At 43.6% G+C, this 17,582-nt stretch overlaps 1 protein-coding gene across 1 annotated transcript in view; it reads right to left on the reverse strand.

Annotated features, from left to right (window-relative positions):
- Nucleotides 1-9,595, reverse strand: part of LOC306943239 (glycerophosphocholine cholinephosphodiesterase ENPP6-like) — a 30,869-nt gene extending 21,274 nt beyond the window's left edge. Inside the window, exon 1 of the mRNA XM_079529458.1 lies at nt 9,248-9,595. Within this exon, the coding sequence (XP_079385584.1) occupies nt 9,248-9,506 (259 nt within the window). The 5' untranslated portion in view covers nt 9,507-9,595. The remainder of the gene's footprint in view (nt 1-9,247) is intronic.
- Nucleotides 9,596-17,582: the final 7,987 nt, after the last annotated feature.

Raw genomic sequence — 17,582 nt, forward strand, 5'->3', positions numbered from 1 at the left:
TTCTTTTCAAAACACCAACATCAGCACATCATCACCGGTGGGTGCGGCCCAAAGCTGCCGTCCCATTGGTCCAGACACACTGTTGTGTTTGGGCCGGCTTAGCGAAGGGGGTAAACCCCCCAGTCTGCCACGCGCACGCACGCACGCACGCACGCACTCACACACACACACAAGCACACACATACACAAACACAGTTTGAATAACTATACTTTATACTAGACATCAACATTCTACGATGGACATGTTATGAATGCCACTTTTACTTTTTGCAGAGAATTTTGTGTACGTGGCATTGATGGCATCCATGTGTCATGGAATTCAGTCATTTAAAGGTGATTATAGGAGTGCAGACAGTATTTGAATCTAGGTGGTGATGGATATATGCTTTAATATACATCATACACACGGTCTGACGCAGATGGCTATACTGTAACGCTCTGGATTTACCCATTTAGGCCTGACCTCAACATTTAAAAAAAATCTTCGAAATCCTCCAGTTTCTGAAATAAATATTTTCACGATTTTTCAAAAATAGCAGATCTACAAGCTCGTAGCGCGCCACCGAGTGGCGCGCTACGAGCTTGTAGATCTGCTATTTTTCAACAGCTAAAGCATAACATAATGCTAACACCAAAAGAGGTTCCCGCCCAGAGCGTCCGTCTGCTAAATGCCTACATTGTAAATTGTATACGGCCGTTTTGTCAACGAGCACAGGAATCAGACCACTCTAATTCAGTGGTTCTCAACCAGTGGTCCGGGGACCACCAGTGGTCCTTGAGGGAGTTCCAGGTGGTCTCCGGCTAAACGATGGAGAGTTGGTAAGTACACTCTCTCAAGAGTTAGATTACATCTGCTCAATTAGTCTACACAATTAGAGAATGTAGAAGAATTGTTATTTTGATCGTTTGCCTGTTATCTCTCCTAATGGTACCGACAATAATCAATACAGCATGGAATTGTCTTATCCAACAACACCAAGCTACTATTCTATATATGTTTTGGGTCTCAAGAGGCTAAAAGGTGGTTTGCACACCGGCCGCGTTTTTCGGAAAACCGATGGAGAAACGCCGCTAAAAATCCGAATTCGCATCCGATTGGCGCCCGGTGTGTGGAGACCTTAAATGTCATTAAACGGTGGTCCGTGGCTCGGATGCAGAATAAATTATGGGCCTTGATGTGAAAAAAAAAAAAAAGGTTGAAAACCACTGCTCTAATTGAACCATAACGGATCATATAGTTTTGCTCTAGCTGCAACAACATCGCCAGAACATGTTTTTTTTAATGACTAGTGGCTAGCGGTTCAGCTGAGGCCGAGCCAGACTAACGAGGACAAGCTGAACCATAACGAGACAGGCTGTACCAAAACATTAGCTATCAGGCCCAGCGGAGAGAGAGAGACAGACAGGCTGTACCAAAACATTAGCTATCAGGCCCAGCGGAGAGAGAGAGACAGACAGGCTGTACCAAAACATTAGCTATCAGGCCCAGCGGAGAGAGAGAGACAGACAGGCTGTACCAAAACATTAGCTATCAGGCCCAGCGGAGAGAGAGAGACAGACAGGCTGTACCAAATCATTAGCTATCAGGCCAGGCGGAGAGAGAGAGACAGACAGGCTGTACCAAAACATTAGCTATCAGGCCCAGCGGAGAGAGGGAGAGAGACAGCTTGGCTCCTGCAAGCTGCCAAATATAACGTCATATCAATCACAATGTATTATATAAATACACTATGGCAGTGGTTCCCAAAGTGGGGTCCGGGGCCCCCCAGGGGTCCTTGAGGGAGTTCCAGGGGGTCCCCAGCAAAATGATAGTTTGGAACCAAATGGGCGCCAGTGCGCATGCGTCGTCAAAATTCATTCTGCGCTGTCAATCAAGCGCCGGAAAGGGGAAGCGCTCTCACAGCCTAGGCACCGGCAACCAACTTTTTACGGGTACAGGTTTTAGTTCCGACATAGTGGAGTGGGAAGAGTGCAAAGCATTGCGGACTGGCACTGCTGCTGCACAACATGAAGCTTATCAACATGACAACACCGTGTCCCGACATACTGTCCCTGTGTTGACTGTGTACGTCGCCTCAGCTAAAAACAAAAGGGAAGCCTGACGTATGCTTAAACAAATAGCTGATCTGCAAGCTCACAACATGTCACCTCCGCAACACGTTGTGAGCTAGTAGATCGGCTATTTAAATAAAAAATAAAAAAAGTATCTAAATATTGCTTTGATGCTGAGGAAGTATTAAGAAGTTTGTATTAGAATATGCATATAGGGCTGGACGCTGGACCACACATGGACCTAGCTGCAATTTGCAACTCTAGATTTGTTTTATAATGGGATGAATCTAGAGTTGCAATACCCTCCATTGACTCCACAGTCCCCACTTATCCAATAAATATCGTTTTGCTATAAGTTATTCATGCATCCCTCTTTTATCCGCATTTTGGGAGCACCAAGAACACCAACTCCTCTGAGTACTAGACCAAAAACGTTGTGTGCAGCCCTGGTTATGGGTCTGTAACTCTGAGAGTGTACAAATGGAACCAAATGGACCCGAATATAAATTGGAGGTCCAGAGATAGAAATGCCATTAAATGGGGGGTCCATAGGCTAATTCAGGTCAAACTGGGGGTCCTTGACATTAAACGGGTTGAGAATCACTGCTACAGCCGTACAAATCTTCTCTCATGGGGGTCCCTGGCATATATTTTCAAATGGGGGTCTGCGGGCTAATTAGTGTCAGCTTGATTTACCCACATTTAACATATTGCAATATGGTCTGGGCCAGCACTTATGTCTCTTACCTCCACACCATTTACCTACTCCAGAACTGCTACTTTATCAAAACGACTCAGCCAACGCAGGGAAGCTGGAAGTACCCTCACTAAAAACACCAGGACAACGCTCCACACGTCCCAAACTCTTCTCCCTTCTGGCTCCAAAACTGTGGAATGCACTTCCCGTTGCAGTCAGAACTGCAGCATCACTCCCAATCTTCCGCCGTAGTCTGAAAACCCACCTTTTCAGACTCCATCATGGCACTTTTTGTAGACTTAGATAGCATTTGATAGAGACTTATAGCATGTTATGTAGACAGCACTAGAATTGCTGTATGTAGTCATAGCACTTCATAGTACATATGTATAGCATAGTATATATGTATAGTTTCATTATATAGATATTCCACTGTTACGTTCTTAGTTTACGCATGTTTCATGATAAATACTTTTTATGTATGTGATGTATTGCCATGCTTTTTGTTCTTGCTTAATGTAAGTCGCTCTGGATTAAGAGCGTTTGCTAAATGCCTAAATTGTAAATTGTAAATTGACTCGATCAGTTTGCTCCACTTTTCAAAATGCTCAATGTACTTACTGTTTTTCAGATTAACACTTTTCAAATTTGCATTTGTATTTACAAGCTGAAACATACCCCCAGCTCCATCCCCGGGCCTTTTAGTAATTACTTTCAAACAAAGTCCACAAATACAACACTAGACAGGCTACTCATCTCCACCCCCCCCTTTATCGTACTAGTCATGGTCAGTTTTCTATTAGATACAGAGGTACTACACTTTGGGACAAATATTCTACTGGTTTACAACTTTCTTCTCTGAACTTGTTTAAGAACAAACTGAAGGTTGTTCTGATTGACCAAATCACTTAATTTCCATAGTATTCCCTCTCGTCTCAGCTATTCAGCTATTCGTGTAGATTTCCGTCCTACACAAACATTAAATTCCCTTTTACAATGAATGGAGAATTTATCATATGTGTCTGAGCAAATCGACATGATGATGCACGATGACAAGAGCCCCCCTCACTTCACACGGGAGTGATTTTTAACCATGGAAACAACCATTTATCTCGTGCGGACCACACACACGCACAGTGTAAACTATGTCAGTCTCAGGGCTAGGGTTGGGATTCGGAACCGGGTCCATTTCAGACCCGGTTCCGACATTGCGGATCCGGAGCCGGTTCCATCGCTTTTTTATTAGCGGTTCCCCAAACGGTTCTCATCAGTCGTCATTTAGCTCCGCTGTGTCTGTGCATGCATGCATGCATGCATGCATGCAGAGCCAAGTTACTGGGGTGACGTCACCCCACCTACATGAGTGAGTAGATTAATCTTGTGACTCGTGTAGGCGTATTGATTTTGAGATGTTTCCTCAATGTGGACGTGCAACTGGTGCAAGTTGCAACAACCTTTGCAGGAAACTATGGCATCGCATTTATTGCACTTTGCGATGAGTGAGTGAGTGGGGCGGATACCACTGTTCTGTGCATTCAGCGAGCGGTCACCGCCGCGGAGCGAGTGTGGTTAACAGAGAGGGAAATGACTCTGAGGATGAGCACGCAAAGTGCAATAAAATGTGATGCCATAGTTTCCTGCAAAGGTTGTTGCAACTTGCACCAGTTGCACGTCCGTCGTCCACATTGAGGAAACATCTCAAAATCAATACGCCTACACGAGTCACAAGATTAATCTAGACACATAGTGTTTGAGAGCCGTGCCCCCACTCCCCGCAGTTCCACCACAGCCGGCGGGGGACGAGGATGATGCAAGGCTGCTTCACTTTCCCCAGGCTAGTAACGTTAGAAAATAAAAACTACTAACTTCTACAGAGCGTTGTATTAGGCTTATTGTACAACTGTTGCTAATAGTGTTAATTTAGAGCGCCAATGACTCGACGTCGACGTCTGAATCACGTTAACTATAGAGCCATGAATTAAATAAAAATCAATTTGTCTGCACTTATTTTTACAACTTATAAGCAACTCAACCTCTTTTGATTTGGCTCTAAATTAATCGCGCAACTGTTGAGAGCCCAGCCTTTAGGTGCATATATACCTCCATAGTTGATTACTTTATAAACAGTTTGCAGAAAAAAGCACAGGAACGTAGCCTACAGTTCAATACAAGGTCTGCTGAGAGGATTTTATAACCCAAGAAAGCACTATGGCTTGTTACCATTAGGGTAACTGGGGTCCTTCATATTAAATTAATCTGAACATTAATTTGTGTTTATTAAGTACTTGGTTAGGTTAGTTATAATATAAGCATAATATATGTCAGAAAAAAAGGGGAAAAAATAATATTAGGAAACGTTAAGGGAACCGTTAGGAACCGGAACCGTTAAGCGGGATCCGGTAAGGATCCGGAACCGTTAAAATCCTAACAAATCCCAACCCTACTCAGGGCTAGGGTAGGTAAATAAAGGATAACAACACGGGGTGTGTCATAGGATTGAGGAAGTTTAGAGGAGGCAAACATATCAAATGTTCAATGTTTAGTCCACAGATATAATTATATACTGTTGACAGTCTGACTGTCAAATCACCCATCAGCCCCGGGACCAAAACACTAGAACAGGAAATGTGTGTGTACTTAGTAGGGTCCATTTGGTTCCAGAGAGACAGTGTAGTGTCTCAGTAAACTATAGGATCACATAGAATGCAGAGAGACAGTGTAGTGTCTCAGTAAACTATAGGATCACATAGAATGCAGTGTCACAGTGTAGTGTCTCAGTAAACTATAGGATCACATAGAATGCAGTGACACAGTGTAGTGTCTCAGTAAACTATAGGATCATAGAATGCAGAGACAGTGTAGTGTCTCAGTAAACTATAGGATCATAGAATGCAGAGAGACAGTGCAGTGTCTCAGTAAACTATAGGATCATAGAATGCAGAGAGACAGTGTAGTGTCTCAGTAAACTATAGGATCATTAGAATGCAGTGACACAGTGTAGTGTCTCAGTAAACTATAGGATCACATAGAATGCAGAGAGACAGTGTAGTGTCTCAGCAAACTATAGGATCACATAGAATGCAGTGACACAGTGTAGTGTCTCAGTAAACTATAGGATCACATAGAATGCAGTGACACAGTGTAGTGTCTCAGTAAACTATAGGATCATAGAATGCAGAGAGACAGTGTAGTGTCTCAGTAACCTATAGGATCATAGAATGCAGAGAGACAGTGTAGTGTCTCAGTAAACTATAGGATCATAGAATGCAGAGAGACAGTGTAGTGTCTCAGTAAACTATAGGATCATAGAATGCAGAGAGACAGTGTAGTGTCTCAGTAAACTATAGGAGCATAGAATGCAGTGACACAGTGTAGTGTCTCAGTAAACTATAGGATCATAGAATGCAGAGAGACAGTGTAGTGTCTCAGTAAACTATAGGAGCATAGAATGCAGTGACACAGTGTAGTGTCTCAGTAAACTATAGGATCATAGAATGCAGAGAGACGGTGTAGTGTCTCAGTAAACTATAGGATCATAGAATGCAGAGAGACGGTGTAGTGTCTCAGCAAACTATAGGATCATAGAATGCAGAGACAGTGTAGTGTCTCAGTAAACTATAGGATCATAGAATGCAGAGACAGTGTAGTGTAGTAAACTATAGGATCATAGAATGCAGAGAGACAGTGTAGTGTCTCAGTAAACTATAGGATCATAGAATGCAGAGAGACAGTGTAGTGTCTCAGCAAACTATAGGATCATAGAATGCAGAGACAGTGCAGCGTCTCAGTAAACTATAGGATCATAGAATGCAGTGACACAGTGTAGTGTCTCAGTAAACTATAGGATCATAGAATGCAGAGACAGTGTAGTGTAGTAAACTATAGGATCATAGAATGCAGAGAGACAGTGTAATGTCTCAGTAAACTATAGGATCATAGAATGCAGAGAGACGGTGTAGTGTCTCAGCAAACTATAGGATCATAGATCGGCTATTTTTTCTACTTTTTGTTTTGTTGAGGTTTCTGCCCAACAGTATGCAATGCATATATGGCCCTCTGGAGTGAGTGTGGAAATATAGTGGCCCTTTCCGTCATCAAAGTTGCCCACCCCTGGTCGGATGCATGTCAGACTGACAGGGGCTTTAGAAGGAATGGCTGGCACAGAGACAGAGAGGTGAAGTGGAGTGGGCACGAGCAGAGGGCAGTGCCATGTTCCACCACTCACATCAGCTACTGTCTGTCAGACTGTCATTCAATGGCTTTATTCATCTGTCTCTCTGAATGCAATCTATCAACCCTCCCCCCATCCCTCCCTCCCTCCCTCTCTCTCTCTCTCTCTCTCTCTCGCTCTCTCTGTCTCTCTCTCTCTCTCTTAGTCGTTTCATGTTTGCACTTTTGTTAAAGTATTAAGTGAATGGAATGTTCCAGACAGTGTTGTGTTTGGGTCATTAAGCAGAGGTCCATAGTGGGTTATGGCCTTGTGATTAGAGTGTCCACCCTGAGACTGAGAGGTCAGGGTTCGATCTCCTGCCGGGTCACACCAAAGACTCCCTCCCTGCTTGGCACTCAGAATCAAGGGTTGGTTTGGGGGATTGGAGAAAGACCCTGTATGTGACATACTAGTGTCATGTCCAGGGGGAGACAGTGCCCTATGGCAGAGCCATAGGACAGTGCCCTATGGCTCTGCAAGGCTTGTCCCTGGAACAACATATTTTCAGATGGGGGTCAGTGGCCAATTACATATATTTTTGGGGGTCCTTGACATGAAAATGTTTGAGAAAGCTTTTCAGAAAACTGTCAGGATTTAGAAGGCATTTGTAGAATCGTCCTCAGGTCTAAATGGGTTAATGGGCTAAGGACCACTACTGTACTTTGACCAGATGGCCTACCTACACACTGACTGCCCCGTAGTAGCCCACTGATGCAGCTTTTATTGCTGGCATAGAGGCTACACTACACTATACAGTGTAATAAAAAACAACAGACTTTGGACTTGCTGCCTAGTCTGTAGTGGTGTGATGTGTCTCCAAATTTAGCCCGCTTACTACCACTCAGAGCCATCTAATAGAAGAGTTACGATATAGAGGGGGCAGAAACCGAGCGCTGTTCATGCAGCCTGAACTGAGACAAGCTGGAGTTGGAAATACATTGTTTTCAACGAGGGCGGCGCAAATAAGAGATATTTTAAGCATGCGTGTGCAAGATGACAACTGTTTTAAAGTATTGTACAGTAACAACTAAAGTCTCTTTAATGTTTATGTTGTACTATTACTACAAAACAATCTAAAATAAAGGGATTTAAGATCATTAAAGCTGGGCTGTTGCCTGAGTCCAATGCACATTTCTGCCTACTTCCGGTCCAGGACTTGTCCCAGTTGGTTGTCCCCCATTCTCAATAGAAGTCTATGTAGGAGAGCCGCCATTGGACTGGCCCCATGAAGTGAACGCAGTTTGCGTAACTGTCTATATCTAAGGCTCTGCTACCACTGAAGCCCCCCCTCATGCCTATCTGGTTACTCACAGCAACGAGTGGAGAGAAAGTTTGTGGCAGACCCCTGGCCCTAGCTGTCCCTCCAAAACCCCCCTGTGGAACTCTCTCCCAATGGAGATTAGCCATGCTTCAACTCTGGACTCTTTTAAGGCTGCCTGTGAAAACACATCTATTCTTCCAGGCTTAAGGCCAGGGATTAACAAGATTCTTGGGCAGGAGATCCTCTTCGTTTATCAGGAGGGGTGAACTGAGGACTCTGGCTGCATGCACGGGGCTCTCAGTCAGTGTCTTTGACTATAGCTATGCGTGCACTTCTTGGTACAACTATAAGTGGTATTATCCAAGACTCTGAACTTAAGACAAGAAATCACAGAGAAAGCTTGTGAGGTTCCGAATTTATCCCAGGCCAGGACCCAAACACAACAATTCAGGATCTGTATCTTGCAGCAGATATTATGATTTTTTAATGGATTGTAAATGATAGGCGCATTGTGCTTCAGCATATTCCTTTATTGAGTCAATCAGATTTGGATGCTGTGTGTGAGTTGGATATATTTATAATGATGATTTTCTTGTTGTTGTAGGCTATAGTGATGAAGCCAAAGAAAATAAAAACATCCATTCATGCAATCAACTTTGTTTTACTGGCTTTTCATTGTTTGTGTATGTAAAGTGTCCTTGGCTGCTAAGGTGCTATGTCAATTAAAAGCTATATAATATATTGTGACAAGCTACCCCGTGATGGGGTTGTGTGACTTGTGTCAAAGTGATTTTTGATGGCTATTAACTTCCTGGTAGAATAATTAAGTTATGTGGAGAAAAAAAGTTATACCCATTTCAAGCCAAGACCATATAAGCTTTCTTCTACTGTTGTGATATCATCATGTGATGCTTTGTTGATGAGCAATTCAAGTCAGAGTAAAAAGTGTGACAAAGTTGTCTCCCATGTACACTTATACCCGTCATTAAATAAAAGGATCTTGGGGGTATGAATGATAAACACTTACCCGTCATCAAGGAGTAATAATTGGGGTACGATAGGCTGGGGAAGTCGGGCGTCATGTAGTCCACTTTGACTCCGTCCTGCACCAGCTGTCGGAAGCCGGGCAGAACGCTGAGGTCGTCCAGGTAGTCATAACGGAACCCGTCGATGAGGAACACCAGCAGAGGATGGTGGTTCTGACCATCCGCAGCCTGGCTCTGCAGGAGGAGGAGGACCGGGAGCAGCGGCAGCACCAGGCAGGTCAGCCCGCTGGAGGAGAGCATGTTGTCGGTATGAATGAATACTGACTGACCGACCCGAGACTCACTGTGATCAATTCAGTGCTGCCTGCTGCCTGTGGGGTTACAAGGGGGCGTGATCAGGGTTGCCACGTTTTGGGTTTTTTGCGAGAGAAACAAGCAGGCAGCAGCCCAAAACAAGCCCAAAACAACACTGGCACAAGCCCAAGACTGGCACTGATGATCGGTCACTGATGATCATGTCTGATGATCGGTCGGCATGCCTGGAGGATGCAGGCGACCTGTTGTTGCAACTAAGACCCAGAAACATGATCCAATGATTCCAGATAACAACTCTATGATGATGTGTCCAAGTTTGTGCACCAGGAGAATTTATTTAGGCCTTCTAAATGTACAATATACAAGTATTACTTGTTTCACTTGCCCAGCTTTGTGTGTTTGTGACATATGTACGTACACACTCATTATTGTTAATGGCATTTAATGTTAGTGTTGGGGACAAGATGATGTACATTTTTTAAAACAAACATTGAACTAAAAACAAACATTAAATATATCAGGCCCTCAAAATATAGGTATAATAATAATAATAATTTAATAAATGTAATGAAAATCACACCTGTTTGAAGTGAGGGGCGCTCATATCATATGCCTACATCACATTCCGTGCTCAACCAATCAAATCATCACAAATGCACGTCATTCCGGCCAATCACAAATTGCGTCCTCACTTGTCTTGTATTCAACGTTAATTGTGTTAATACACGCAATTTGCGTCCTCCCCTTTGTCTTCAATGTTTGTGCACTCAACACTCAAAGCTGGCAATAGGAGGGGCTAGTGCCCCTCAAAAAAGTCAAAGTTACAATGGGTTAAGAGGAAGGGGGCTGGACGTGTTTGTTTTAATTGATTGATTGATTGATGGATTGATTGATTGATTGATTGATTGATTGCATAGGCTACTTTAAACAGTTTGCATAAAAAAGCACGGGAAAGTAGGCTACAGTTCAATATACAAGGTTCTGTTATCAGGATTTAAAACCCAAGAAAGGCAAGTTGTTTCCATTGGGGTCCTTCATATTCAATGAATCGTGTATGATGAAATTAATATCAAATATCTAGTGTATACCGAGTCAACTAGCGAATACCAAAACTCTCGCCCCCCAAAAGACAGTCTGTTTGATTGATTGATTGAAAATTTTATTAACAGTTTGCAGAATTACAGTACATTTCAAGCACAAACTCAATACAAAGGCTGTTAACTGTGAGTGGACGACCCAATTAAGCATTACACTTGTTTACAACAGGGTCCACCATGTTCAATTCATCAAAACATTTAGAGACGTACAAATAGACACTTCTATATAGACAATATAGAAGTGTCACTTCTTGAAGTGCCACAATGTGGCAGCGGTGGCCGAACGGATAGCGGCGCGGTCTTGATACCGGAAGGTTCCTAGTTCGAATCAGCCGTCCGACACGTTAAAATTACCACCGCTGAAGTGCCCTTGAACAAGGCATTGTACCACTACGATGAAATGTGTTCTATGAGCAGGGCCTGGCTGGAAACAAGTTCTTGAGCTTAGCCCAGATACCCTGGGTAAATATAGATTTAATTTAATTTCATTTAATTTCATTTCATTTCACAAAGAACAGTACAGGAATTCATCATAATGGAGGTAAAAAGGGAAAAGAAACATATACAGTGAGGGGGGAAAAGGGGGGGCGGTGGGGGGGGGATTCAGATTTTACGGGGGCCAGTTTCGAATTGCAGCCATCCGTAGGTGCCCTTTGAGAGCGGTTTTGAAGGAGTCAAGGGATTCGCATGTCTTAATGACTGTTGGTAGGGCGTTCCACATTTTGGTGGCATAGGAGCGAAAATAATTTAGTCCCTTGTTTGTGCCGAATCTGGGTTGAACATGATTCGTTGCACTCCCTCTGGTGTTGTGGGTGTGGACTTCGTTAAGGAAGTATCTACACAGGTACATGGGTATCTTGGTGGAGTATCGAATCTTGTGGACCAGACCCATTGCAAGATGCTGTACTCTGTCGCCGACCCTAAGCCATGCCAGTCTGTCAAAGTGGGCAGGGGTGAGGTGGGTTCGGGGGGTGAGGCCAAGTAGGAGCCTGACCAGTTTGTTTTGGGAGGTCTGGAGCCTAGTTTTAAGGGCCTTTGAGGTGCTGTGGTACCAGGAGGTGCATGCATAGTCAAAGAAGCCTTGTACAAGGGCTCCTGTTAAGGTCTTCAAGGTGTTTTTGTCGACCAGTGAGGAGATCCTGTAAACGCATCAGAACGCCGTTCTGACGAGTTCTGAGAACGGTCTCAACCTGGTTCAGTCAAGCAACTTAAAGCAACTTAAAAACTGTCCGGGGTGTTCACAAAAGCCTGAATGACCGCAAGTAGCCTATGTTTGAACATGAAATATCTCTTATCTCTTTATATATCTCTTTATAGCTAGCAATATATAGGCCGGGGGGTCCCCAAAATATTTTCAGATGGGGGTCGGCGTAAACATATATATATTAAGTTGGGGGTTCTTGACATGAAAAAGTTTGAGATACCTTAGGTAGGCCTATTGGGTTTAGAAACAAGCCCAAAAATCAACAACTACATTTTACAGAAAAAAACAAGCCAAACGTCGCTTATAATAAGCAGACTTGGCAACACCAAGACCCGACGTAAGGCGCTACTGTTCTCTATCTGACCAGCAGAGAGCAGTGTTTCCCTTTAAACTGTAAACAGAAAGTACTAATTTAACAAGGTAAATCTCTTCAGAGCATACTGCACTCCCCTGTACAAGTTCAGGAAAGCATGCATGTTTAAACTGCAGGTTGCTTATGATTGCATGTGATGCATCCATATATTGTTGGGAAAAAAACCAAGGTGGAGCAGTGCAAGTGAGTTATTCTGTAATGTGGGAGTGTACACTTTTCATGCATTACTGAGAAACCTGATGTACAAATGTATGTGTAGACTGAATAAGTCCAGTATAATGACTTATACTGGATTTATACTCTAGTTTTTATTTGTTGACGAAATCCTCAGAATATTTAGCCTTAGTTTGTCACCATAGCTTAGTTTTCATGTAGTTTCAATTTAGTTTGTCGTCAGTGGAAAAAGGTAGTCGACGAACATGTTTCGTCTTAGTCGGCGAAAACACTGGAAGCAAGCAGGTTGCATGGCATGAGTTTTATTTGAGGCTCACATATTAATGTTACAGACAATAGAGCATATAGTGGTGGGTGTGGTTTTCCAGACCCACTGATATTCAAGCCCATAGAATCAAGCCATCCAGGATCCTGGTGATTCATGGTCGTTTTTAAAAAGAATACATATAATAATTATATGATATACTTTACATTTAATAAATAGCCTATGCTTTGTTTTTAGCGTGTTATATTTGTATTTTTTTCCACAATATCAAAGGTTTTATGCTCATGACTCACCGGGATCCTGGATGGCTGGATTCTAGACAAATACATATAAATATTTGTGTAAAATCTCTATGGGAAAAATGAATGGCAGATTTTTCAGTGGTGCCAGAAAACCACACCCACTACTAAGACCTATATTGTTTGTCTGAGGCTGATCCTCCCAGGGTCTTCGTCAAGGAGCAGCTGTGTAGAAGAAGCACATGAACACATTCACAATGTCACACACAACGCACTCATCAACTTTGTCGATGATTCAACAGTTGACATTTTTCAAGAGAGCATAGTATTGACCATAATATGCACACCGCAGCCATCTTGCCATGTTAACTCATTGGCCACCACAGACTTAAGTAAACCAGGAATGCCTTTAACGCGTTTGAGCTTTGTATTCATTCTTAATGGCCGTGCTAATATAAAGCGGGGCTCCTGGTCGCCAGGCAATAGGCTATAGGCTCCCGGTCACTGCACATAATGCAGGAGGTTGCTTTACTGAAAACGAGCGCTTCCAAACTCCAATGGCAAGATGGCCGCGGTCTGCATATAGTCAATAGGCCAGTGTTTCTCAAGCGTTTACATTTCAAGGTCTCCCTTCAACCCTGACAGTATACAAATGGAACCAAATGGACCTGTTACAGTTCATAGTGGTAACATTCATATACTGTCCCATATACCGCCCTATTTCTATTCTAAGCTCCATCTCGAAAGTGATGGAAAAAATAGTCTATGAACAGGTTGAAAAGTATCTTGCCACAAATAAATGAATGTACGAGTTCCAATCTGGCTTCAGAACATCCCACTCCACTGACACATGCCTTCTCTATTTGAGCGACCACATTAAACATGAGGTGGATGCTGGCAAATACTGCGGCATGGTCATGCTGGACCTCCAAAAGGCTTTTGACACCGTGAACCACTCCATACTGGTTAACAAGCTTAAAGCAATTGGTTTCGATAGCACATCAGTGAGCTGGATGCAATCCTACCTGGAGGGGAGAGAACAGATGGTGGAGGTGAATGGAACACTGTCCCCCCCCCTCCCAGTGAGCTGTGGCGTTCCACAAGGAAGCATACTAGGGACTTTACTGTTCCTAATATATGTTAACGACATGACTTCAGCTTGTGACTGCAACTTGTTCCTGTTCGCAGATGACTCAGCACTGCTAGTCTCGGACAGGAACAAACTGCAGGTTGAAAAGGCCCTCAGCTCTGAACTCGGTAGAATCTGCACCTGGCTCGCTGATAACTAGCTATCTTTACACCTGGGAAAAACTGAATCCATTCTCTTTGGCTCCAATAGTAATCTCAGCAAGGCAAATGGCTTCTTGGTTAGAGTGGGTGACAATGTTATCACACGTAAAGATGAAATTACCTACCTAGGTTCCATCCTGGAGGCTAATCTTTCCGGTGATAAAATGGCCACCAATGTAATCAAAAAAGTCAACCAAAGAACAAGATTCCTTTACAGGATCTCCTCACTGGTCAACAAAAACACCTCCTTAACAGGAGCCCTTGTACAAGATTTCTTTGACTATGCATGCACCTCCTGGTACCACAGCACCTCAAAGGCCCTTAAAACTAGGCTCCAGACTTCCCAAAACAAACTGGTCAGGCTCCTACTTGGCCTCACCCCCCGAACCCATCTCACCCCTGCCCACTTTGACAGGCTGGAATGGCTTAGGGTCGACGACAGAGTACAGCATCTTGCAATGGGTCTGGTCCACAAGATTCGATACACCACCAAGATACCCATGTGTCTAGATACTTCCTTAATGTTAACGAAGTCCACACCCACAACACCAGAGGGAGTGCAACGAACCATGTACAACCCAGATTCGGCACAAACAAGGGACTAAATTATTTTCGCTCCTATGCCACCAAAATGTGGAACGCCCTACCAACAGTCATTAAGACATGCGAATCCCTCGACTCCTTCAAAACCGCTCTCAAAGGGCACTTACGGATGGCTGCAATTCGAAACTGGCCCCGAGTGCAACGAACCATGTACAACCCAGATTCGGCACAAACAAGGGACTAAATTATTTTCGCTCCTATGCCACCAAAATGTGGAACGCCCTACCAACAGTCATTAAGACATGCGAATCCCTCGACTCCTTCAAAACCGCTCTCAAAGGGCACTTACGGATGGCTGCAATTCGAAACTGGCCCCGAGTGCAACGAACCATGTACAACCCAGATTCGGCACAAACAAGGGACTAAATTATTTTCGCTCCTATGCCACCAAAATGTGGAACGCCCTACCAACAGTCATTAAGACATGCGAATCCCTTGACTCCTTCAAAACCGCTCTCAAAGGGCACCTACGGATGGCTGCAATTCGAAACTGGCCCCCGTAAAATCTGAGTGTGATCCGGTCGGCTCAAGGTGGTCCCCGCTCCGGTTCTAAGCCCAGCCACCGGTCCCAGCCACCGGGACTGGGACTGGAGAAGGCCACTGGGACGCGGATGGATCAATACTACTACCGCAAAACTCGCTCAAATAAATATTACTGCTTTCAACTTATTTTTGACTGGTGAGTTCCATTTCCATCTGCCCCAATTAACTCTATTAAAAAAAAAGTGTAATTCAAGGGGTGCCGTGGATTTAAAAAGAAAATGAATTTACAGGGGGTGACGAGTCAAAAAACTTGGGAACCGCTGTCTTAAATGGATTGTGACATTAAATGTTTTTTTTGTAATTTCTTAATTCTTTTAGGTTTCCTGAGCTCGGTTGCACCCAAAAAACCTGAACTTAACATTCAGTAGATTTTCTGTGGTTTTCTGGCTCAAACAAGTGCTGATTGTCCTGCTGTCTGTGACGTAAGCAAATCCCATATATGTCAATGGGATATGCCAGCAGATGTTTTCATTGCAGCTCAACCCCAGAGAAAACTCCAGAACCACAGAAAATCCACTGAATGTTCAAAGGACGTCGCTACGTGGCGGCCATCTTGCTTCAGGTTGCTCGCCCGTCTCATAACATTGTGTCTATGGGGAATGTACTTTTAAAATAACCATAACTTGCTCAAAGTTTGGTTTGTTGTAAACGCCAGAGACATCCGCATACTTATATATGCTTTTATATGACGTTCATATAAAAAACATTAAGCAGATAATTGTCCCGAATCATAGCCACGTTTATAACGCTTGTAATAAACCAACCAGTTTGTAAATCCGTCAAGATTTGAGCGAGTTATGAGTATTTTTGTTTGAGCTGCCATAGAACAGGGATGTCAAACTCAAATACACAGTGGGCCAAAATAAAGAAATTGGTACAAGTCGAGGGCCGGACTGTGTTTCAACACACGGGCACAGCGGTCATGAGGACGTTCCAGGCAAACAGCAAAAAAGAAAATGCATTTAAAACAGAAAATGCATTATTATTAAGTTTCCTGTTCTATGACCAGTTCTAATACTAATTAAATATCATCCCGCGGGCCAAAGATAATTCATTCACGGGCCTGATTTGGCCCCCGGGCCTTGAGTTTGACATATATGCCATAGAACATAGTGTACTGCAGGACTGTAGCAAGATGGCCGCCAGTGAACGACGCCGGAGACTCCGCCGGGCGCCATCTAGCCTTATATACACGTCTATGCCCCTATGGTGCCGTGACACTAGTCCAGGGGTGTGCCCCCTAACCCATTCTGAACGGGAACCCCTTTGTGTTTTAAGCATTATGTTATACTTTAGCTATTGAAAAATAGCAGATCTACCAGCTCATAGCGCGGCACCGAGTGCCGCGCTACGAGCTTGTAGATCTGCTATTTTTGAAAAATCGTGAAAATGTGGAGGAGGTCCTTGACATGAAATATTGAGAACCACTCATAAAGAAACATGGGTATTTCAGAAAACTGTCAGGGTTTAGAAGACTTTTTTTTTGTTTTTTTTGACGTCAGGCTTAAAATGGGTTAAGGCCACAGCAGAGGCAGCACGGCGGCCATCAGGCCTGCGCTCCACAGACTCCACAGGCCGGTGGCGGTCATCGTCATGTGCTGCTGATGGCGTCCGGGCGAGCCGCTCGACAGGTACTCCACAGGAACAAGGCCTAAAGACACAAATAGTCAAATACCTCTCAGTTCGTTCATTCACAATTACAGCCTCTGTCAGTTATGCACCAGGAGGAACCTAGGCCACGGCCAGCTCAACAAAACTATCATGAAAATACACAAATACAAACTAGGCCTATTCATCATGACAGGGCAAATGTTCATTGTGGAAATGCAAATGCTAATTATGGGAATTCAAATGTTTATTCTGAAAATACAAATGTGTCAAAATGAGGTGCTTGGTATTTTGAAGAAACAAAATGAAATAACCACACTCTTGATGCAGCAACAATGCCTCAAATCTTTACCAAAGAGAGAGATACCAATCTTTGATGGGGATCCATTAAAAGGTTTTTGAAGGCTTTTGAGAATGTAGTGGAAAACAATACTCATACCCAGTTGGAGAAAAGACCACACCAAGAGAAGATGGGCTTCTTGAGAGAAAACGGTGTCTGTTTTTGCTGTGCATTGGGCATGTAAGTGAATTTTGTAGACACAGGATTACCTGTAGTCTTCACCCATTTTGGCCAGGAATCCCTTTTGGCGTTAGCATTATGTTATGCTTTAGCTATTGAAAAATAGCAGATCTACAAGCTCATAGCACGCCACCGAGTGGCGCGC

Source organism: Electrona antarctica (assembly GCF_951216825.1).
Source record: "Electrona antarctica genome assembly, chromosome: 19".
Taxonomy (NCBI): Eukaryota; Metazoa; Chordata; class Actinopteri; order Myctophiformes; family Myctophidae; genus Electrona; species Electrona antarctica.